The 23,768-nt window shown below is 36.2% G+C and overlaps 1 protein-coding gene across 5 annotated transcripts in view; it reads right to left on the minus strand.

Annotated features, from left to right (window-relative positions):
- Window positions 1–21,505, minus strand: part of VWDE (von Willebrand factor D and EGF domains) — a 77,776-nt gene extending 56,271 nt beyond the window's left edge. For 4 of the 5 annotated variants that reach the window (XR_006197158.1, XM_042919078.1, XM_042919067.1 and 1 more), the window contains exons 1-2: window positions 11,567–11,686; window positions 8,763–8,994 (exon numbers count right to left, since the gene is read on the minus strand). Coding sequence is in view for 4 of the 5 variants with exons in the window: in XM_042919078.1 (XP_042775012.1) it covers window positions 8,763–8,994; window positions 11,567–11,587 (253 nt within the window). In the remaining variant the exon portion in view is untranslated. Of the gene's footprint in view, window positions 1–8,762; window positions 8,995–11,566; window positions 11,752–20,891 lie in introns of those variants that run through there. The other variant, XM_042919100.1, reaches the window with a different exon arrangement.
- Between the last annotated feature and the right edge of the window lie 2,263 nt (window positions 21,506–23,768).

The raw sequence follows: 23,768 nt of genomic DNA on the forward strand, positions 1-23,768 counted from the left end.
TTTTTAAATTTTTTTTTAACGTTTATTTATTATTGAGAGACAGAGACAGAGCATGAGCATGGGAGGGACAGGGAGAGAGGAGGAGACACAGAATCAGAAGCAGGCTCCAGGTTCTGAGCTGTTAGCAAAGAGCCCGACACAGGGCTTGAACTCAAAAACCGTGAGATCCTGACCTGAGCTGAAGTCCGACACTTAACTGACTGAGCCACACAGGCACCCCTTTTGTGAGTTATATTTTTATATGCATTTTGATCACAGTTCATTTTTTAAAATTTGTGTATAAACGATTTGTTGAAACTACTGTCCTTTTTCTAAAGAATTGACTATATTTAGTGTTGAAAATCAGTTGATTATACGTGTGTTGATTTATTTCTGGGCTCTGTTCTTATCCACTGATCTATCTTGATGCAAACATAACACTTTACAGATTAACTTTAGGATAAATCTGAAAGTCACTATAAATTGCCCAACTCTTTTCCTGATCAAGGTAGTTTGGGGTATTGAAGATATTTTGAATTTCCATATAAATTTTAGGAAAATTTGTCAATCTCCAAAAAAAAAAAAAACTTGCTGAGATATTGATTAGGACTGTTTTAGAGCTATAAATTACCTTGAGAATTGGTTTCTTAACATTGATCTTTGTTCCATAAACATGGTTTATCTCTCCATTATTTTAAGTTTTCCAATTTTTCTCAGCAAAGTTTTACTGTTTTCACTTTATAGGTCTTGTGCATCTTTTCCCATATTTATTCCTAAGTATTTCATATAGTTGGTACTATAATTAGTATTTTTAGATAAAATTCCTGCTAGTACGTATATAAAGAAATACAAATGATTTTTACATGTTGATCTTTTTTCTTTCAGTATTACTTCTTACTAGCTCCAATAGCTATTTTGTAGATTCCACTGGATTTTCTAAATATATGATCATACCATCTGCATTTATATGTATGAGGGATATAGTTTTCTTGAGTGTCTGTGTCTTGCTTTTACTTTGAGAGTATTGTTGGCTCTACAGAAGTTTTTTGGTCCCTACTATTCATTTTTCTGGAAAAGTTATGTAAAATTGGTATTATTTCCTCCTTTATTATTTGGAAGAATTCCCAAACCATCTGGGCCAGGGTTCTTGTTTGTTTTATTTTATCTGTGGAATGGATTTTAACTAAAAATATAATTTGTTTAACAATTATAGGGCCATTGAAATTATTTTTTCTTTTGAATGAGCTCTAGTATCCATGTATTTCAAGAAATTTGTCTACTTCATTTAAGTTGTCAAATGTATTGGCAGTTATTCATAATAATTCCTTATTCTTATAATTCTTTTAATATCTGGAGAGTCTGTATTTTATCACCTCTCTTATTCCTGATATTGGAAACCTCTGCCTTTACTTTTTTCATTTTGTGTATTATTCCATTGATTTTCACTCTGATCGTTATTTCCTTTCTGCTTACTTTGGGTCTCATTTGTGCTGCTTCTAGTTTCTTAACATATAAACTGAGTTGTTTTTTTTTTTTTTTTTTTACAGATCCCACAGATCTGTAAACTCTCTTGTTTTCACAGTATATTTAGGGGTTGTTTTTTTTTTTTTTTTACTAACATCAAACTTTTTCTTATATTCTAATTTCCTTACTCTAGGGCCTAGCATGTAATCTATCTTGGTAAATGTTTCTGGTGCACTTGTAAAGAATGTGGGTTGTTCTGTCATCTGTGGAATCTTCTCTAAATGTCATTTAGATCAAGTTGATTGATAGAATCTTTCCACTCTCCTCCATTTTTTTTGTTTTTGTTTCTATGTGCTCAATTATTGACTGATGAGTGTTAATCTCCAACATGAACCATAAATTTGTCTATTTCTTCTTAAAGATCTGTAAGTTTTGCTTCCTGTATTTTGAATTCTGTTTTTAGGTACATAAGTATTTAGAACCATTTTATCCTGTTGTTCAATTGATCCTTTTATCTTTAGGAAATGACCCTTGTTCTTCTAGGTGATATTCTTTGCTCAATAATTTACTTTGTCTGATATGTACAAGGCCACTCTAGATTTCTTGTCATTTGTGGTACCTAAGTCAATCCTTTTCCTTCCTCATATTTATAACCTCATTTTTCTTTATGTTTAACATGGGCTTCTCTGGGCAGCCTATAGTTATAGTTGGGTGTTGCTTTTATTATCCAATCTGAAAATTTCTGACTTTCAATTGGGGTGTTTAGATCACATATATTTAATATAATTATTGATATTCTAGGGTTTAAATCTATCATGTTGCTATTTTCTATTTGTCCTTTTGGCACTTTTCACTTGTTTCTGTATCTCTAAAAGGTGTATTTTGTGTATCTTATCTATTTTATTGGCTATTAGATACACACACATATTTTAGTGGGTGCTGTAGGGTATATAGTATATGTCCTCAATTTCTCATGGCCTACTTTCAATTGATATAATGCCTCTTTGTATAGCATAAGGACCTAATAACCACCTTGCTAAGTACAAACGTGGAAAATATGAAAAAACATTTTCCAATGAACTTTTCTCAGTAAATAACATATATAAATCTTTTGGCTTGAATGGCATTGATTATAAGTGTAATCTTGAATTAGTGTTTCTTGTCTTCTTTGCCTTATAGAAATTGTAGATAAATTGTATGAAAATTATATGTAAGTTATAAAAAACAAAAGTCATAAGAATATATTATTAAAATGGTGACAATTTTCTTTAATTTGTGCTGTTTTGATAATGTTCAAAATTTTTTTTTTAATATTTGTTTATTTTTGACAGAGAGAGAGAGACACACACAGAGCATTAGCAGGGGGAGGGGCAGTGAGAAAGACACACACACAGAATCTGATGTAGGATCCAGGCTCCGAGCTGTCAGCACAGAGCCCAACACAGGGCTGTAAGAACTCATGAACTGTGAGATCATGACCTGAGCCAAAGGTGGACGTTTAACCAACTGAGCCACCCAGGCACCCCTGTTTTGATGATTTTTAAGTTAAATATACCTGATGGATTGTTGCCTATCCAATAGCCTATTAGCTGGTGACAGAAATATGTCCAAGTAAAAAAGGAGATTTCACAGATTGCCTCTGAAGACAGAGATAAGCCAAAGAATTCTTCTGAAGTAGTTGTGATAAGACTTCTTCCAAATAAGCTCCTTAAGGGGAGGTAAATTCCAGTTAGCACAAGCTCTCTTTTTATCCTTTGGGCTTCCCCTTTTATCCTGTCTAAAATGCACATAAAGAGCAAAAACTGGACCTTCATCTCGTCACTGTGAAGAAAAAGCCTAGAGACTCACAGAGACCTCAGCCTGACATTGTAAATGGCCAAGTCATCATCAGCCCGGAACATCTGCTTCAGATTCTTGGTAAGCAAGAGAAAGAGACACTTAAGAGGATTATATGATTCATTTCTGTTTGCTATCCAGGAATTCTAATTCAAGTTTAAATAGTATTTCAAGGTAAGCTTTTATTGGCACATCAGAGAAGATAATTCATGTGTATATCGATTAATAACTTATATACAAAAAGTAAAAAATAACAATCTTCTCCCAGAAATTCTCTTTACTTAAAACCAGTAGGAAGACATGAATATGAAGAATAAAAGAAATACTTTTGAATATTCAAACTTGAGAAAATGAATGGGTGGGAATGACATTAACAGGACATATTTTTTTAAGTATTAACAGCATGTCAAAAAATGCAAATTATATGTATTGAGTTTTTTTTTTTTTTTTTTTTTTTTTTTTTTTTTTTAAATTTTTTTAACGTTTATTTATTTTTGAGACAGAGAGAGACAGAGCATGAACGGGGGAGGGGCAGAGAGAGAGGGAGACATAGAATCGGAAGCAGGCTCCAGGCTCTGAGCCATCAGCCCAGAGCCCGACGCGGGGCTCGAACTCACGGAGCGCGAGATCTTGACCTGAGCTGAAGTCGGCCGCTTAACCGACTGAGCCACCCAGGCGCCCCTGTATTGAGTTTTTAAATTCAATGTAAACAATATTTTTGTCTAAGTGACTGCTTTTATGATATTCCCTGATATAAAAGTTCTGTTTTCATTTTTAATAGTAATCAATATTTCTTAAAAAATAATGTAGATATGTTGTTGGGTTTTTTCCCATTGAAATACCTATGCAATTTTCCACAAATACTTGGTAATATTATTAGAAATTTTGTAAAAATTAACTATTTTGATGACAAGAATATTGAAAAATACTAAAAAGACATTTTTCAAATCTCTCCCTTGGCCACTCAAGATGCATCTCTCTGGATTCTCTCCTTCCTAATGGATAACATTAGCTCTATTAACTGAGCAGTTGCTGTCCTTCCTGAACATACTGCTTTCAACCAGGTTTAGCTGGCTAGCAGCTGTGTAAGAAATGTGAAGACTTACTGGCTAAAGCTCTCAGGATAATTCTCTTAAGACTTCTCAAAGCACAGAATAAAATGAAGAGTTCCCTAACTAGCAGACCCTGCTGCCTTTCCAACCCATGTCTTGTAATACTCTGCTCACTCTTTGCGATCCAACATCTCTGTGCTACTTTCACTCTTGGGAGCAACACCACACTTATTGCCTTAAGGCCTTTTACGTGCTGTTGTTGTTGTTGTCTGGGATGTTGTTCCCCACACTTTTTATCTGACCCAGGACTGTTTACCCTCAAACTCTCCATGTCAATGCCCTTTTCTCAGAAGAGGCTTTCTTCTGTGGTTCCTCATTATAAATTTCACCCTCCTTCACCTTTGGTATTCTCATCTACAGCAACTTTTTTTTTCTAATTTTCATTTTAGAGAGAGAAAACATGAGTGGGGGAGAGGAGCAGAAGGGGAGAGAGGGAGGGAGGGAGGGAGAGAACGTGCGAGAGAGAATCCCAAGCAGGATCCACACCCAGCACAGAGCCCAATGTGGGGCTTGATCCCATGATCGTGGGACCATGATCTGGGTGAAGACCAAGAATTGGACACTCAACCCACTGAGCCTCCCAGGCACACCTACAGCAACTTTTAATCTTCTCATTCACACCACTCATTGCAATTTGTGGTTCCATGTATATTCCTAGCCATTGTTTTGCCATATCTATTATTTGTAGGTTTTTTTGTTTTTTGTTTTTGGATAATCTAACAACCTCAAGATGAAAATATTCATAGGCATTACTAAAACGATTGTCATTGTTTGCTAAATCAAGTGTTTGGCCTAGTTTAAGAGCACTAATCCAGAACAGTATCTCCTAGCATTTTCAGTCTCCTACATATGGAGGAATCCAGATAACATAGTAGAGGGATATTGGTTTCCTCCCATAATTTGGTCACATATCAGCAAACTTTCTCCATCCCCAACCAAGAATAAATCCCTCAATTATCAGCTTCATTCCTGTCTAAGCAGTCCAAGTAAAAAATCACCATTATGTAGCTTCTTTCCATTTTGAGCTCCTTGTATCTGAGGAGGTGGGTCACTAGTTCTATTAAACACTTCTATTAATGTGCATTTGTTGTGTCCTTACTTGGTACTGGGCATGAGGTCATGAGACCTTGATATAAAGGGTACATTGCCTTCAAAAAGTTCACAGTCATAATTGAGCACAGAGAAAAAAAACCCAAAAAACTCATTAAGTTCAATTATCTATTGTGAGCTCCATGATGGTGTATTATGGGAACTACCCTCTTCTCCAACATCCTTAGTCAACAACATGGTCAGTGGCAGCCTCACGAATCCGCTGTGCATTTTATGTCTGTATATCTCATGTCCTCTCTTAGATAACAAGCCAAAACAGAACTGTCCATTCCTTTCTCTCCCCAACTAATGTGTTGCTTTCCTATCTCAGCTGCTCAAGCAACAAACCTAGGCCTTGTCCTTGGTTCCTTTCTTTCCACCTTCTCTCATATCTAATGCATGAGCTCTGCCTCCAAAAGACATTCCAACTCAATAACCTCTTCTCTTTGCCACTAGTCTAAACCATTTCCTCCTTCCCCAACCTTTGAGCCACCACTGTCTTTCCACAGCCTCTTCAATGGAGTCTTTTAAATACAATCCATAGATCATATTCACCTATTTTAAATCCCATTAAGGCTTTATACTGCAGTTATGACTAACTCTAAGTTCTTACCACAGTCAACATACCCTACAGATTCTGTCCCCTTCCTACTTCTCTGATCTCATCTCTGAAGTCTCATCCATTCAGTCTTCCTGCCATGTTGTTCCTCCTTCAGTTCACTGAACAGCCATCTTCATACCTGTCTAAGGACACTGGCATTTGTTGTTCTTTCTACCTAGAATGCTCTTTCCCCATATGTCTTCATGGATGGTTCATTCTCCTCATTCAGAGCTCAGCTCAAGTTCATCAACTGTCAGAGAGACCTTCTTCAGGTACTCTGGGTGAGACAGCATCCTTGTGCCAGTCAATCACTATTGCACTGACCAGTTTTCTCTAATTTATAACACATTTTGCTTCCAAAAACAATTTTATTTTTTATTTTCAGTTTGTGATAAAATTTTATTTAAAAGTAATTTTAAATGGACATAAAAGTTGCAAAAATAATATGGAGCTTTCCTGGTAATAATACCCTTTCACTAATGTTAACATATTACAAAACCATGATACATTTGTTAAAACTAAGAAATTGATCTTAGGACTCTATTCTTTTTTTTTTTTTAAGTTTATTTATTTTGGCGGGGCAAGGGGAGGGAGGGAGGGAGGGAGGGAGAAAGAGAGAGAGAGAGAGATAGAGACAGAGAGAAAGATAACCCTAAGTAGGCCCTGTGCTGTCAGCACAGAGCCCAATGTGGGGCTCAAACTCACAACCATGTGATCATGACCTGAGCTGAGATCAAGAGTCGGATGCTTAACCGACTGAGCCACCTAGGTGTCCCAGTTAGGACTCTATTCTTAAATAAACTGAAAAGTCTATTTGGATTTTACCAGTTTCTGCTAACATTCTTTTCTGTTCCAGTATTCAATCCAGGATATCATCATATTGCATTATTCATCATGTTTCCCTAATCTTTTCCAGTCTGTGACAGTTTTTTCACTCTCTCATGACTCTCCATGATTCTGACACTTTTGAAGAGTATTTTTCACAGGTGTTTTGTATAATATTTCTCACTTTGGATTTGTATGAATTTTCTCATGATTATACTGGGGTTATGGCTTTTAGGGAAGAATACCACAAAGGAGAAGTACATCTTATTGCATGTTATCAGCAGGTAACTGATATCAACATACATTATCACTCATGATATTAACCTTGATCACTTGGTTAATACAGTGTCTACTACGTTTCTCCCTTATAAAATCACTTTATTTTCCTTTCTATACACTATTATTTGGGAACAAGTCACTAAATACTGCTCACAATCAAAATGAAAGGAATTAGGCCCCATATTCTATGTGGGATAGTAACTGCAAATATTTGCAATTCTTCTTTAAGGAAGTTTTGTCTCCTTTCTTCCATCAATTTATTTCTCTAATCATGTCTTGATGTAGTAGGGACTCGTGGATATTTATTTTATTCTTTGAGTCATATCCAGTTTATTTTTCTATGTCTGAGGCACTCCACTAGAATGTGAGTTCCATGAGGGAAGATATCTCATTTGTCTTGTTCATTACCATAACCCTAAGGCCTAAAATAATTTCTGGCAAAGGATAAACATTCAATCAATATTAACGAATGAAAGATGAAATAACTTAAAACACATTTGCATGATATCTTTTTGTGTGGAATAAGCTTAGGAATTCCCTGAGCTTGCACCCATGGGTTAACAAGGCATAAAGAAATAGGAAGCCACAGAATGAAAGCATCAAAGATTAGGTAAACAGGGAAAAGGCCCCCAGTATAGGACAAAGGTATAGGAATAGGAAATTTCAGGATGAAAACATCCAAGATGAGGTAAACAAGATTAGGTATTCAGGGTGGAAGCAGCCCCCAACGTAGTACAATAGCAGAAAGCTGCTTTCACAGGAAGGAAGGATCAAAATAGGTAAACAGGTAAAGAGGGCTATGGATGGCAGCATGGCAAAGTTGCCCAGAGTGGAGCTAATTAGCAAAAGAAAGGTGCCTTGTTGACCCTGACGGTAGCATGCTCTTTCTGTCTTATTCCCTAGGCTAGCTAAGATAAACAGACTCATGCCTGCCGTAAACAACCATCTGCTTGGCACCAGGACTTTGTTTTGTATTGACCCAAACCCCTAATGCCAAATATATTCAAAAGCCCCTTTCCCTCACACCCATGAGTTAATGTTCACGGTTTCAGAGTCTCTTTGTGCATGTCCATCATGCTTGTAAGCCTTCTGATCCTAATAAAAACGAGCAAGGACCCTTACTCGTGTCTCGTCTCTTCCTTGACATTAGCCTCTCTTGCATTTCAATCCTGCGTCCGCTCTCTTGCTGGACAAGAGAGAACTCCAGACCCAGAGTCTATGACATCTTTCACTCACCATCCTCATCCTTTAATTAAAAAGGGTGAAAGGGCATGAGGAAACCAAAGAAGTTTTAACAAGCTCAATCGTTATGTTCAATGGGAGGAATGGCAAGAAATCTGCTTTGATACTTTCACATCAGCAAATATTTCTGAGGATCTTAAGATCTTGGTAAACAATCCTAAACAGATTTGGCCAATTTAAACCAGAAATTTAGCTTCACTCTAGCAATAGTGGCAGACCAAGACTCAGTGAGATTTGTATTATCTCAACACAACCTATCCAGAGAATGGCCCAAACAGAGCAACACACACAGTTCTGTGACAAGCAGTTCATGGATATTACTCATGTATTCTTACCTTCTGCACAATATCCCATACATCCTTGAGTGGGCTGTAGTAAGTACACAAAAAATTTTCCACAGTTTCTTACAGACACTGGGATTTGAAAAAGACAGCAGTCTTTTGTAGCGTTAAACAGAAAATGCCATGTGGCACAAGCTGTCAGTTGCTTGATCTCTCCAGGTGAAGGCAGTGTCTCTGAATCTCTCAGGGATAGCCAGATGGGGGCCTGTGTTCCACAGTGATTCATCTTTTGCAATAGAGAAAACAAAAGTTGAAAATCCAAGTTATTTTCACGTGTGATAGATAAATCAACTTTGCATTTTTTCTGAACCACCTTTAAAATATTAAGTTATCATTTAAAAAAACCTAATAACTTGTACCTGTACTATAAAAGTAACTTTATGGAATATTAAATTTAAGGTAGATTGCTCATAATTAATATAACCTTACTCAATTTAAATTTATTCTGTGTTACTTTTGTATTATGAACAAGAGAAATTCAGTATCAGATAACTTACTATCATAGCAATATATTTTAAGGTAAGATAGGTGAATCTGAAGTTATCTTAATACAGAGCAAAAAGATAAACTCACCTTGGAGATTTCTTCTGAAATTACTAAATATAGTATATGTAAGAAGTTAATGCATGGTTCAAGAGGTATCAAAAATCAGGGGAGAAGGAAAGGACTGTTCAGAATTTGGTGATGAAACAACTGGTTGGCGATTTGGGGAAAGAAAGGAAGTTAAAGCGTCACTTGAAGCCAATTGGCAAAATCATTTCCAGATGGAAAATGGAATTAAACAGAAAACTAATCCAGGAAAAATAAGAAGAAACTATATATGACTTGGGAAGGACCCAGGCACTTGCTAAATGCATGACCTTGGGACAGGAACTCAACATCCATCTTTTCCTTTTGTTCTAGGTGGATTGCAGAATGTACCACACTGTACTATGGTGAGCTATAAACATAATTATGTACACAACATAATTTCTACATAGCAATGACTCAGTAATTACTAGCCAGATTATAGCACTCAGTATTATTATTATCCCCATGCTTAATAGCAAAGGAAATCATAAAGGAAAAGACTAATAGTTGTGTTTAAATAATAATTTTAAAAATATAAGACAAATAAGAATTTAATAGGAAATATTATTTAATAGGATTATATTGTCACATTATTATACTTGTTTTATTTTAATGATATATTATTATCCACTTAAAAACTAAGATCACAAGGGCACCGGGGTGGCTCAGTAGGTCAAGCATTTGACTCTTGGTTTTGGCTCAGTTCATGATCTTGCAGTTCATGAAACTGAGCCCCGTGTCGGGCTTTGCACTGACAGCACTGAGCCTGCTTGGGATTCTCTCCCTCTCTCTCTCCCCCTCCTCTGTGGTCTCCTTCTCTCTCCTCTCTCTCAAAACAAATAAATATTATTAGAAAAGGTACTTTTATCTACTGCTACTGAAATGAAATATTAGCATTATATTTTCTAAAAACAATTATATGTATCAAAAAGATACTAACCTTCACTAATTTTACTTATAAAAATAATCTTACTAAATACACTAGTGATAGAATATTATGTTCAAAATTAATTTTAAAGAATATTCAACAGCATAGGAAAATGTTAATGCTTTAATGGTACCTGAAAAAAGCATGTTATGCAATTTAACATGTAGCATGAACCTTAAAGAACAATATGAAAAGAGGGAATGACAGAAAAATGTGAATGGAGGTATGACTATGTGGGTGGATGATGAATGAATGAATGTTATTCTATTAAATGTCTCTTATTTTCTAAGTTTTCTGTAGTGCACATAAATTACTTTAAACATTATAATAGACATTTATTTACACAGACATGTATTATCCTGTAGAGTTAAAAAAAAATCACTTCTCCAGTTCGATGCTGCAAAGCCTTGGTTCAAGTAGGAGATGAAAGAGTGGGGGCAGAGAACACTTCCTCATGGGGGCACAGACCCAGCGGAATCATCTCACCTTTACATTTGTGTCAGGTTCTAGATTCAATTATAGTTAGTTCAGGCAAGGAAAAAGAACGCAAATATTTAAGGATGTAGTAAATTTCCTGTAATTTCTTCAAATTTTACTTTTAAATTCTGATTTTTTTTGTTTATCACAAACAAAATGCCACAAAAGTGACAAGCAAATAAACAAAAAGGAAAAAATACGATAGCCACATGTCACCAATTAAAATTAAATATTGTTAAAATTTGGATATTTTTACTGAGTTTTTTTACATTGCATGTTTAAAAGGGAAAATAATTCCTGCTTCCGCATAATTCACAAAAGGTGAGTAACAATAAGGGGAATGAACCTTCTATTTAAGACTGACCAGAAATGAAGTACTTGGAATACACATTATTTTACTGTTAGCAGGTTACTTGTGTGTGGTTCAGGACATGAGCTCCGGAGACTGGTGGTCTGTGATCAAAACTTGGGTGTTTGGGTAGCTGGGTAACTCTAGTAGGAGTGTTTCGCCTAAGAACCTATGTTTCCTGTGCTATATGATGGAAATAATGATGACAGGTTACATTGTAGAGCCATTATAAAAACTACATAAGATATTGTAGGTAAAAACCCTTGGTGGACTGCATGAGCATAACATTAACCATTGTTATTACTATTACCATGAGAACAGGGAACATGGAGATACCTCTTTGGATTAACTCAATCTTGATACACAAGCAAAAAAATATTTTAGAGTGAGAAATAAACTGGTTGTAACAAGATTCGACACTCATGAAAACATACATAAGGAAAAGCACATGTAGTTCTTAGTGAGTTGAAATACCTCAACACATTTGGTTGGCATCTCAGCAGGTCTGTCAAAGATGAGAAACCGATACCATCCGGGAGACAGGGACCGGTCACACAGCAGGTTTTGAAAGGGAGAATGCTGGAGTTGCAAAGAGTCAAAATGCACACTTCGGTACGGGCTCTGAAGAATCTGGTGTCCCCCAGGAGAGCACTCCTGAGCTAGGAGGGAAAGACAGTATCTTAAGTACGCGTTTCCTTCATTAACATGGGTTAGTCCTCAATTAAAATTGATTCTTTCCCCAAATTAAACAAATAATCCACAACTGCACATAAGGACCATCAGAAATGTCAGGGTCTCTTAGTAAGTCAAAGATGTATTCCACTTTTCATAAAGGCAATTATCCAGTCAGCAAACTGTAGGATGTGCTTTTGAGGTACTTGAGCTTCAAGAATTTTATTTTCATTTAATATGGACAGTCAATGTTGTTATCACTGTTGACATAGGTTTTTGTTGTTGTTGTTGTTTTTTTTTTCATTCTTTCCGTCTGAAGTTACAGCCCCTATAAGCCTCCTCTTGAGGATGGCCTTCCAGGTTTGAATGCCATTTCTGACCCTCCATGACCTGCTTTCCTTCCCAGTAACTATATGTCCCCCAATATCCATCTCTACCAAGTCCTGAAAGGCAACAAAGTAAATTAAGCTTTTAATGCTAATCTAATTTTTGCAAAATGCCCTCCTACTGAAGCTTCCTGCATTCTTCAGTACAGGAAAGAATATAAAGTTGTCAAGCTTTTTTCTTTCTTTTCTTTTTTTTTTTTTTTTTAAGATAAAGTATTGGAATCCCTTTTTACTACCAAACACAGGAAAAGGAATGGGGTTCAGGGGTACAGTTTTGAAGGAGAAAAAGAAGAGTTCCGTAGTTTTTTGGGGAAGTTGTCTTAGCAGCACTTGGCCTGGGAGATACTTCTGTGAAACCCACAGAGGCAGAACATCAGGCTCCTCTTCCCATGAAGAAGAGAGAATCAGGGGCGCCTGGGTGGCTCAGTCGGTTAAGCGGCCGACTTTGGCTCAGGTCATGATCTCGCGGTCTGTGAGTTTGAGCACAGAGCGTTGGGTTCTGTGCTGACTGCTCAGAGCCTGGAGCCTGTTTCAGATTCTGTGTCTCCCTCTCTCTCTGAACCTCCCCCGTTCATGCTCTGTCTCTCTCTGTCTCAAAAATAAATAAACGTTAAAAAAAATTTTTTTTTTTAAATAAAAAAAAGGGAGAAGCAGATGTCAGAAGAAGATACGTCCTAGAAATATGGCTCTTGTTTGAGCTTCCTGTACTCTCGAATGATAGGGAGCAGAGAACTGCCCTTATTTGGGTACCAGAGTTTCTTGTTGACACAGTAGGTAGAAAATCTCCAAATATTAGCTATTACATACACTGAAGGAAAGCACTATTATAAAGATAATATCCATGAAATTGAAACGGGAAAGGAAAATCCAATCATTACTAAGGTACCTCACTGTGGGACAAATTTATCTAACTGAACAAAACTCTCAAACATATATACATAATTTTAGGTTACAGAGGTGTTTTTCAATCAAAATCAATTTCTGAACTTAAGGGCATAAACTAGAAATACTAATTTGCAAGTAGATATCATAAATGTAGCTTATACAATTTTTATTATGATTTTTTGCTGTTCATTTTGTCGTTTGTAGATATTACAATTAAATTGCACAAAATGTAGTGTTCTTAAAGAATTTTTAGAGTAAAAAAATTTAGGAATAAGCACAAAAGTTTCCTCTTCCTTTTATCTCTTGCTATACAAGTTTTAAATTTCCCAAGAAAAATGTAATCCAAAAAGCTCTATTGACTTTAATGATCTCAATCTGTCAACACTGGATAAATATTTCATAAAATGTGTATGGATGGAACTCAGGGGATGTGCTATCATTTCATCTAATTTTGAAATAACTCTAAGGTCCTATCAATACCAGAACACTGTACCTGGTTAGAAACTAAGGAAATATTTAAAAAGAGATTCCTAGTGAGGTTTGCATGAATTATTGAGATGTTTTCTCTGTTCTCTTTCCTGCAGTAGAATTTTGTGTTCGGAAAAAAGTCACTAAGTCCATCTTTATTCTGTGTGGTATTTCTTCTTCCTAAGTGCTTCTGTAGCTCTCACATTTTCTCTAATTTTACACTCTCAATAACTGTTTTCTAGTCCAAAGCTGAAGATGTAATAAATATAGTAGCAATCACAGTGTAACATCAGCAATACCAAAGAACTATATAATATCTACACAGAAATTGTTAGACCTGTATTTATTTTTATTTAATATTTATTTTAGAGGAAAATTCTTAAATCATATAAATAATAACAGCCCATATTTTTTATATTGATCATTTCAGTTTTTTCTAAAAAATCTACTTGTCTTTTTAAAAATATTCAAGGTCTCTGTAGAAAATTTTTAAATCTTATTAGTAATGAACAAGCCACACTCTTAAAAATCTCATGACAGCCTTAACTTTAGAATGCAGTACACAATTAACAAAGTGAGAATTATAAGGATAGTTTTGGTTTCCATTTGGAAATGTGGGGACTCAGCTCCCCAAATACTAATAGTTCTACAAGCCCATCTCACTTATTCATGACGTGAATGATGTGCTAAGCTTTCTAGCAAACTTCCAACATAAGTTTTCCCTCATAAAAAAGTACATATAAAATATTCACTTATATTTACATATCCATTTATTTGAATCACAATGGGATTCAAATAAGTGAGACAGCATATAATAGGATTTAATAGGATATAATACCTGGATTTCAAATACTGTAGGAGAATGTGTCAAGTTATAAAGGATACATAATGATACAGTATAAAAAAACTTTTCTAGTTTTATTTGTACATAAAAGGTAACCTGTACTAGATTGTTTTCTAGTTTAACACAATGGCCAGGATTCTTTAAGATTCATAATTGGTAGACAAAAAATTTGTTAAGAAACTAGATAAATCACTGTATTTTTAAGAGATGAATAGGCTTAATGCCTGAAAACAGGGACTTCATAATATTTGAGTTTATAATTAAAAAACCTTTGGTATATTGCCCTATGGGAATTTCAAATATTTGTAAATTTTTGAAAATCTGCTAGCTTCCCTAAAGCTTCTGATATTCACAATAAAACTGAGTTCTGCAACAACACAAAAGGCTGAAAAACAAGGTCAGAGAGTGTCTAGTTTGCTAAATCTCTTTACCTTGCCCTGCTTTGTACGTCAACAGGCAAACTGAATGCTTCTTGTAAAGAATACAAATAGATTGAAAGTAAAAGTATGGGCAATATCATGCAAACAGAAACCACAAGAAAACTAGACTGTCTGTATTAATATCAGACAAAAAAATCTTTAAAAATATTACCAGAAATAAGGAGGGGCATTTTGTAATGATGAAAGGTTCAATCCATGTGGAAGATATTCAATTACGAATACACACACACACACACACACACACACACACCCCTAATAAGAGAGCATGAAAATATATCAAGTTAAACCTGATAGAAATGGGAAAAAATACATACTTCAACAGTAGTAGTTGGGGACTTCAATATTCCACTTTCAATATGAATACAAAACTGGGCAGAAGATAACAAAGAAATAGAGCTAGAGCAGTACTATAAACCAACTTGACCTAAAAGACATCTATAGGACATACCTGTCAAAACCAGCAAATATAAGTTCTTCTGAAGTGCATATGGAACATTGTCCTGGATGGACAATAAACTACACCACAAGATAAACCTCAATAAATTCAAAAAAAAAAACACACAAGTCATGCAAAATATGTTCTCTGACCATAATGGAATGAAATTGTGAAACAGCAAAAATAAATTTAATTAGCTTACAAATATGTGTAAATTAAACAACCCAGATAATTGATGACTCAAAAAAGAAATTAAGAAGGAAATGACAAAATACACTGAAAAGATTAAAACAGATACAGTATATTTATGAGATGCTGTCAAAGTAGTACTTAGAGGGAAATTTATAGACATATATCCTTACATTAGATAAGAATAAGATCTCAATGTAATAAACTAGCCATGTACCTTAAGACACTGGAAAAAGAAGAGCATACTACATCTAAAGAAAGCAGAATAAAGGAAATGTTAAAGATTAGAGAGGTAATTAATGAAATTGAGAATAGAAAAACAATGGAGAAAGTCAATGAAATCAAAAGCTGGTTCTCTGAAAAAAAATCAACACAACTGGCATATCTCTAACTAGACTGAGAACAAAAAGACTCAGTTACCAGAATCTGAAATGAAATAAGAGACAGCACTACAGATCTTATTAAGGAATATTATTATAGACAGGTATATGTCAATAAATTAGGTAACTTAGATGAGATTGGAAAGTTCCTAAAAAGACACAAACACCAAAACTTACTCAAGAGAAATAAGCAATCCAAATAGATTTGTATCATGTAAAATACCGAGTAAAAAAAAAAAAACAACAAAAAAACACAACACACACAATAAAGACCAGATTCAGATGGCATCAATGCTGCATTCTACCAAACATTTAAGGAATAAACCATTTCTTCAGAAACACTTCTAAATAATATATAAGGATGGAACACTAGGGGCACCTGGGTGGCTCGGTCAGTTGAGCATCCAAGTCTTGATTTCGGCTCAAGTCATGATCACAGGGTCTTGGGACCGAGCCCTGAATCCTGTTCCATGCTGAGTGCGGAGCCTGCTTAGGATTCTCTCTCTCTCTCTCTCTCTCTCTCTCTCTTTCCCTCTCACCCTCTGCCTCTGTCCCCTGCTTGCAGTCTCTCTATATATAATAAATAAAGTTTAAAAAAATTTAAAAAAATTAAAAGGATGGAACACTTCCAGACTCATTCTAGAGCCCAGTATTACTGACACCAAAACCAGAAAAAAGGTATCACAAGAAAAGAAGACTACAGATCTATGTATCTTTTGAATATGGATGCAAATGTCCCCAGCAAAATATTGGCAACATGAATCTAGAAATTAGACAAAGAATTACAAACCATGACCAAGTGGAATTTCAACCAGGTGTGCAAGGTTGATTTAACATCCAAAAACTAATCAACATAATATTCCATATTGATATAATAAAAAAATAAAAATCCATAAGTGATTTTCAATATCCAGAAAAACTCATTTGAGAAAAATCTAACACTCTTTATATGTGTGTGTGTGTGTGTGTGTGTGTGTGTGTGTGTGTGTGTACACATACATAAAAAGACTAGGAGTAGAATGCAACTTCTCCACCTGATAAAGAGAATCTACAAAAAACCCTACAGGTTACATCATACTTGAAGAAATACTGGATGCTTTCTCATAAGATCAGGAATGCCTGCTCTCACTGCTTCTATTCAACATGGTATTTCAGGTTCTAACTCTGACAACTAGGAAAGGTAAATAAATAAAAGGTATCCAGATTGAAAAAGAAGAAGTAAAACTATCTCTATTCACATGACATGATTTTTTATGTAAAAGTTCCTAACAAACCCACACATACAAAAATTATAATGAACACATTTAGAAAGATTTCAGGATACAAAATCAAGATACAAAATTTAATTATACTTCTACACATGTGCAAAGAATAGACTGAAAATGCAATTTAAAAAATGATTTGAGGGTGCCTGGGTGGCTCAGTCAGTTAAGCATCTGACTCCTGATTTTGGCTCAGGTCATGATCTCACAGTTTGCGAGACTGAGCCCTACATTGAGCCCCACTTTGGGCTCTGTGCTGACAGTGTGGAGCCTGCTTGGGATTCTCTCTCTCCCTCTCTATCTGTCCCTTCCCCTCTCACGTGCATGCATGTTCTCATTCTCTCAAAATAAATAAACTTTAAAATAATGATTCCACTTACATAGCTTCAAAAGAACAAATTACTTAGGGATAAATTTAATAAAAAAGTGTAAATTTAAATATCACAAAACATTGTTGAAATAAATTAGAAATCTATGTAAATGGAAATACATCCACATTCCTAGATCATAAGATTTAATGTTGTTTAAGACTGCAATCTGCCCCAAATTAACAAGAAGGTTCATCCTATCAGAATCCCTATCAGAATGCCATGTGACTCCTTTGTAGGAATTGGCAAACTAATTCAAAATTCATTTGGAATTCCAAGGGACCCAGAATAGCTAAACCAATCTTAAAAAAGAAAGACAAAATAGGAGGAATTATATTTTCCTATTTTATAATTTACTACAAAACATCAGCAATCAAAATAGCATCATGGTGAATAAGGGTAAGTATAGATCGGGCGCCTGGGTGGCCCAGTCCATTGAGCATCTGACCTCAGCTCAGGTCATGACCTCATGTTCTGTGGGTTCAAGCCCCGTGTCAGGCTCTGTGCTGACAGCTCAGAACCTGGAGCCTGCACCGGATTCTGTGTCTCCCTCTCTCTCTGCTCCTCCCCTGCTCATGCTCTGACTCTCTCTCTCAAAAATAAATAAACATTAAAAAAAAAAAAAAAAGGATAAGCACAGATCAGTGAATAATATGGAGAGTCCAGAAATAAACCCATGTATGTATGTATGGTTTTCAACTGATTTTCAGCCTAGGTGCTAAGGTCATTTCATGGGAAAGAACAGTCTTTTTCAACAAATGGTGCTGGGAAAATTGGATATTCACATGTAAAATAATAAACTTGGACCCTTATGTTGTGCCATATATAAAAATCAACTCAAAATGTATAATCGAAGACCAAAATACAAGATATATACCTATAAAACTCTTAGAAAAAACATTGGGGTAAATCTCCATGACTTTAGATTTGGCAATAGATTCCAAGAAATAACAACAAAAAACAAGCAACAGAAGAAACGATAGATAAATTGGATTTCATTAAAATTAAAAACTCCCATGCTTCAAAAGACATTATCAAGAAAGTGAAAAGACAAGTCAGAGAATGGGAAAAAATTGCAAATCACATATCTAGTAAGATAATTGTATTTATAATACATAAATAACTCATACAACTCACCAGCAAAGCATCTGAGTAGTATTTCTTCAAAGAAGATATACTGGTACCAATAAACACATGAAAAAATGCTTGCCATCATTAGCCACCAGGAAAACACAAATCAAACCACAAATAAATGTCACTTCATACGAAATAAGATGGCTAAAATCAAAATCTCAATGTCGACCGGGATGTGGATGCATTAGAAGGCTCACACACATCTATGAGACTATAAAACATGCAGCCACTTTGGAACTAGCTGTTCCTCAACAGGTTAAACAGAATTACTCCATGATCCAGTAATTCCAGTAATAAATATGCTTCTAGGTATATCCATGCCTAAGAGAAATGAAAACAGGTGTTCACCCAAAAGCTTGTACCAGGATGTTCACAGTAGCATTACATATAATGGCCCAAAGCTGGGGGTGCCCAGGTGGCTCAGTCAGTTAAGCCACCGACTCTTGATTTTGGCTCAGGTCACAATCTCACAGTTCGAGAGTTTGAGTCCTCCTAGTCAGGCTCTATGCTGATGATGCAGAGCCTGCTTGGGATTCTCTCTCTCCCTCTCTCTCTCTCTACTCCCCCCCACAAAATAAATAAATAAAAACTTAAAAACGTGGCCCAAAGGTGTAAACACCCCAAATGTTCATCAACTGATGAATGTATAATGTAAATACTTAGAGTGGAAAATTACTCCACCATAAAAAGAGATGAAGTACTAAATACAGTACAATATGAATGAACCTTGAAAACATAATGCTAGGTGAAAAAAGTCAATCACAAAAGGCAGGCTGCTATATGATTCCACTTATTAAAATGTCCAGAATAGGCAAATCCATAGAACAGAAAGTAGATCGGAGATTGCCTATGGTTGCAAAGGTGAGACGGTAATGGAGGGAAGAGGGGACAGAAAGCTGGAGTACAGTATTTCTTTTTCAGATGATAAAAATGTTCTATACCTGACAGTAGTGGTTGTACTTATCTGTGAATATACTAAAAAACAGACCACTGCATACTTCAGTAACTACTGCACACTGTAAATGAGTGACTTATATGGTACAATAAACTGTATTTCAATAAAGCTGTTTGAAAAAAATAATATTTTCTATTCCTCTCTCCTTCCATCTTTATTAGATATAAAAAACTTATCAACTTTACCAACATATGAACTTAGAACTTGGTAAGGGTTAATATTTGCCCTCAGTAGGGAAATTATAAAGCTATTATATAAAGGCAACAAGGGGTTTTGTGCTGTATGGCAAACATTGAAGCAGATAATCTCTATATATATTAGTCATTTTTCTGGAAATATTTTATCTAACTATAATAAATGCATATTTAATGCTTTTTATGTTTAACAGTTCTTCATGAAAATCTAGTGAATCTGTAAGCAAACGAAAGAAGGTACAGACTAATGATACCTTGTTAAAGTATCATTTCAGGAAATAATATATTGGGTTTTAATATTCTTTTTAAAATTTTACATGGGAAAATGCTTTCTCTCCCCCCCTCCTCTTTTTACAAAGCAAATTCACCTTAGTACCATACATTGAGATCAACAAGATGATAAGACTAAATTATACCCTAAGCAATTATAAATGTATTTTTTTCAAGGGGCAGATATACACAGATCAGATTTATTTCTGAAAAAATATAAGGAAATTTACAATATAATAAGTCACTTTCATTTAATATTCCCATCTATCCGCCCACAAAAAGCAATCAGGAAGAGCTAACTAATGTTTTAACTTCCCTGTATTCTAAACTGTCCTCTTTTTAATGGATTAAAGATGCAGGAGTGGTGCTATTTTCTTCGTAGAGATCTCTTCTACAGCAGCAAGAGGGATTCTAACAGATATACTAAAATATCATACACAGAACTTAACGTATTGATTTATTGTAGAGATAAAATGTTCATCAATTACTTATTTCCTGCGGTGGGGTGGGAGTGCAGTAGATGTCCAGCAGTTTGGAAGTTAACTCTTTGCGGGTAATTCGGCACCACTTGCCACTAGGATGCTGGCAAATCCAGCAAAAGTTTCTTACAGTAAATCAGAGACCTTAAAGAGCAGGATATCAGCAGGAAACAGAACCGAGGAACACCAACAGGACTGAGGGTCCTAGAGCGGGAGAAGAGGAGGCTACAAACTCCTAAGCACGAAGAAATCACACGGAGCCGAAGGGCTGCAAACTGACCAAAGAGGGCAGAAGGGCAGGGCAGATGTCGGTGAGGGTCAGGTATCAGATGCGGCCATAGGATGCACAAGGACGCTCCAGTGTCACCCAGGAAGTCAGCCCCCTTCTCCCTAAGGTCCGAGTGGCGCCCCAGCGCTCCCTTCCGCCTGAACCCTACCTCGCCAACCTTGTCCCGGGGCCAGGAGCATAAGCGCCAGCGCCAGAGCCCAGACTCGGCCAAGCATCGCTGCCGCCGCACTTGGGGTCCCAGGCGTCGCAGGGCCCGGGCCGTGGGTGTAAGCAGGCTGCGGACACCTCAGCCCTCCTATCACAGGACTTTCTCAATCCGTTCCTGCTCAGTCTTCAGGGACGCTGCATGTCCCCGCTCGGGGGAATCAGCTGTCCTTTCCTGGGACACAAGCGAGAGTCTTCCGCGCAGCCCCTCGGCGGCGACTCTCCTCCCACAGAAGCCCCGCCCGTCCATCGGAAAGCCACGCCCACCTTTTCCCAGGAGACCAGGTCCTGCAGGGTCCAGGCTGTAGCACACCCACCACCTTGGATCTCAAAGGCAGTCGTACATACAGGGCAAGCTCACGGGATATAGCTTGGCACCTCGAGTCTCACTGTCTTAACAACGCTTTAAGAAAAACTGATAATCCTAGAAATTGTTCAGATGGATCTCCAATAAAAGCAGCTTTGTGAGGTTCTGTTGGAAGGGGCAGTGCCTGCGGTTATCCCTGTAGATGGATTCTTAACTTCGCAATTGCGGGTGCTGGTTTGCCCCCCAGAGGAGCGTATGCTTCTCAGAAATTGCTCCTGTCACCTCAGGCCTCATTGATGAAGGATGGGAGGAGGGAGTGGAGATTAATGGCGCAACACTGGTAGCTCTCTTCCTCTGCTTTTAAGACAGTTTTGAGAAGTGGAGACTTTCAAACACGTGGAGTTAGCCATTGTAATTGCTGGTGATCCCCAAATTTTTTTTCAGGTGCTCAGTGGTGACCCAGTGACTCAGGATATGGTCAACATATGGTCCCATGATTCCCAAGGTTGCCTTGTGGATGGTGTCCAATGTGAAGTTATCTTCACATGCCTGGTTGGTTCTGCAGAGGGAGCAGGCCCCCACCTTTAAAAAAAGGAACAACTGATATTTTTAGGAAGGCTCCACACACAGTACTCACAATGCTGAGCTCAAGACCCAGCTGAGATCAACTGGACACTTAAATGACTGAGACACTCAGGCACCCTGATTCTGCATCCTTCTATGTCATTAAATGAAACCTCACTTTCCTAGGTTTTCTTTGGAAGTCTCCATTCTCTCAAGAACCTTACCTATCACCTGGCACTTTGTCTTCAGAGCTGGTATTTGAGAGGAAAGAAGACACTGGACAACAGAAGGTAGTTCCAAGGTCCTGACGGGCTCCAGGATTCAGGCCACAGTTCCACCTATAGATCTGGAGGACTGAGGCTTGGATGAGGCATGGTGGTAAAGGCAGAAGATGTCCAAATGCATAAAGAAGTTATTTTAAAAATAGTTTATACATTTTTTTTTATTTGAAAGAGAAATTACAATTAAAAATTTTTAACTTTGTTTCCAAAAGTGTAAGTATTAACCCATTTTGGGAGAAAAAACATCTTTGTTGTGCAACATGTAGCCCCCTTTTACATGCAATGAAGGCATCCAATGTGAAACAAAAATGAAATACAACTTTTTGGTGGGGTTGGACAGATGATTTTCATCTTTGGGCCTAATTATGGAAGAATAATTTAAGGTGAGCAGAATGAAAACCCTGAGATATTTTTAACGTATGTCTTTTTGCTTCAGCTTATAAAGCCCTAATAAAACTGAAACAGAAAAGTAAACATCAACTGTCTCAGACTATTTGTGAAATAACCAGGAATAAAGTAAAGGCTATAATCAAGATTTAATTACAATAGGCTTTTTATAATTTATTTTTGTCCAGCAATATGTGTAGAAATACAATCAACTTTTATACTTTCTTGGAGGACATTACTTACCTAATTTCCAACAAACCCTGATTATACAATTTAAAGTACAGTGGGTCCTATTTTTCCCCTCAGGTTTTGACTTATGAATACTATTTGATGAGTTTACAATAGACTTGTTAACAAAGAACCAATTTTCCTTGATGTATTTGAGTTAAAATGGGAAGAAAAGTGCTCTTAAATTGTTTTTCAAATCTCAATGGAACATTTACTTGAACTGGTGTGGTTCTGGAAAAATATACCAAATAAAAATTAGTTATAAGATTGTGGAAAAAACTAAAAAGTAATAAAAATAATGTTTTCATATGTATCTGGCGAAGTACATCAAAATTGGTATAAGATTCAAATATTTTTAACTTTATTTTTGAAAAGGAGAAAAAAAAATGGATATATGGTACCCTTACTGTAAATATCGATGGCGCTAGTAAAATGCAATAGATATCACCAAGAGACAGAAATAATACAGAATGTCTGAGGAAAGATGAAATGAAGCCAAGGGTTAATAAGTACAATATAACCTGAATGAAGAAAAAAGCCCACCAACAGAAACTTTCAAATGATGATTTTTTTTTTTAAAGAAAATAACTCTGCTCTTGTCAGGTTCTTTTGCAAAATGATGATGGGCTTGTCTGGGTAAAACCCCCCAAATTCAGGGGGCAGAAAGACACAGCTATTAAGTGCACAAACCTTAGGGTCAGGACACCTGGATTGTAATCCTAGATCTGCTACCTATTTACTGGCTGTGTAACTTGGACATCACACTTAACCTCTTTTAACCTCATTTTTCTGTACAATGGGAATGATGATAATAATACCTACTCCACAGAGTTCAAGAAACTAAAGTGTGTATATGTGTGAGGAATGGTCTGGAGGATGAGTCTGAAGAGAAAGCACTTAGGTTCTGGCACAGAGTAACTAAAATGAATGTACATTATAATTTATGGTTAATAAAACAAAGGTGCAATACCACATAATTATACTTTTTCTTATATCTTGTTATTATATAAAGGTGCATAGTTTCTCAGTGTTACCTTTTAACAGTGTACAGGAT

Source organism: Panthera leo, chromosome A2 (assembly GCF_018350215.1).
Source record: "Panthera leo isolate Ple1 chromosome A2, P.leo_Ple1_pat1.1, whole genome shotgun sequence".
Lineage (NCBI taxonomy): Eukaryota > Metazoa > Chordata > Mammalia > Carnivora > Felidae > Panthera > Panthera leo.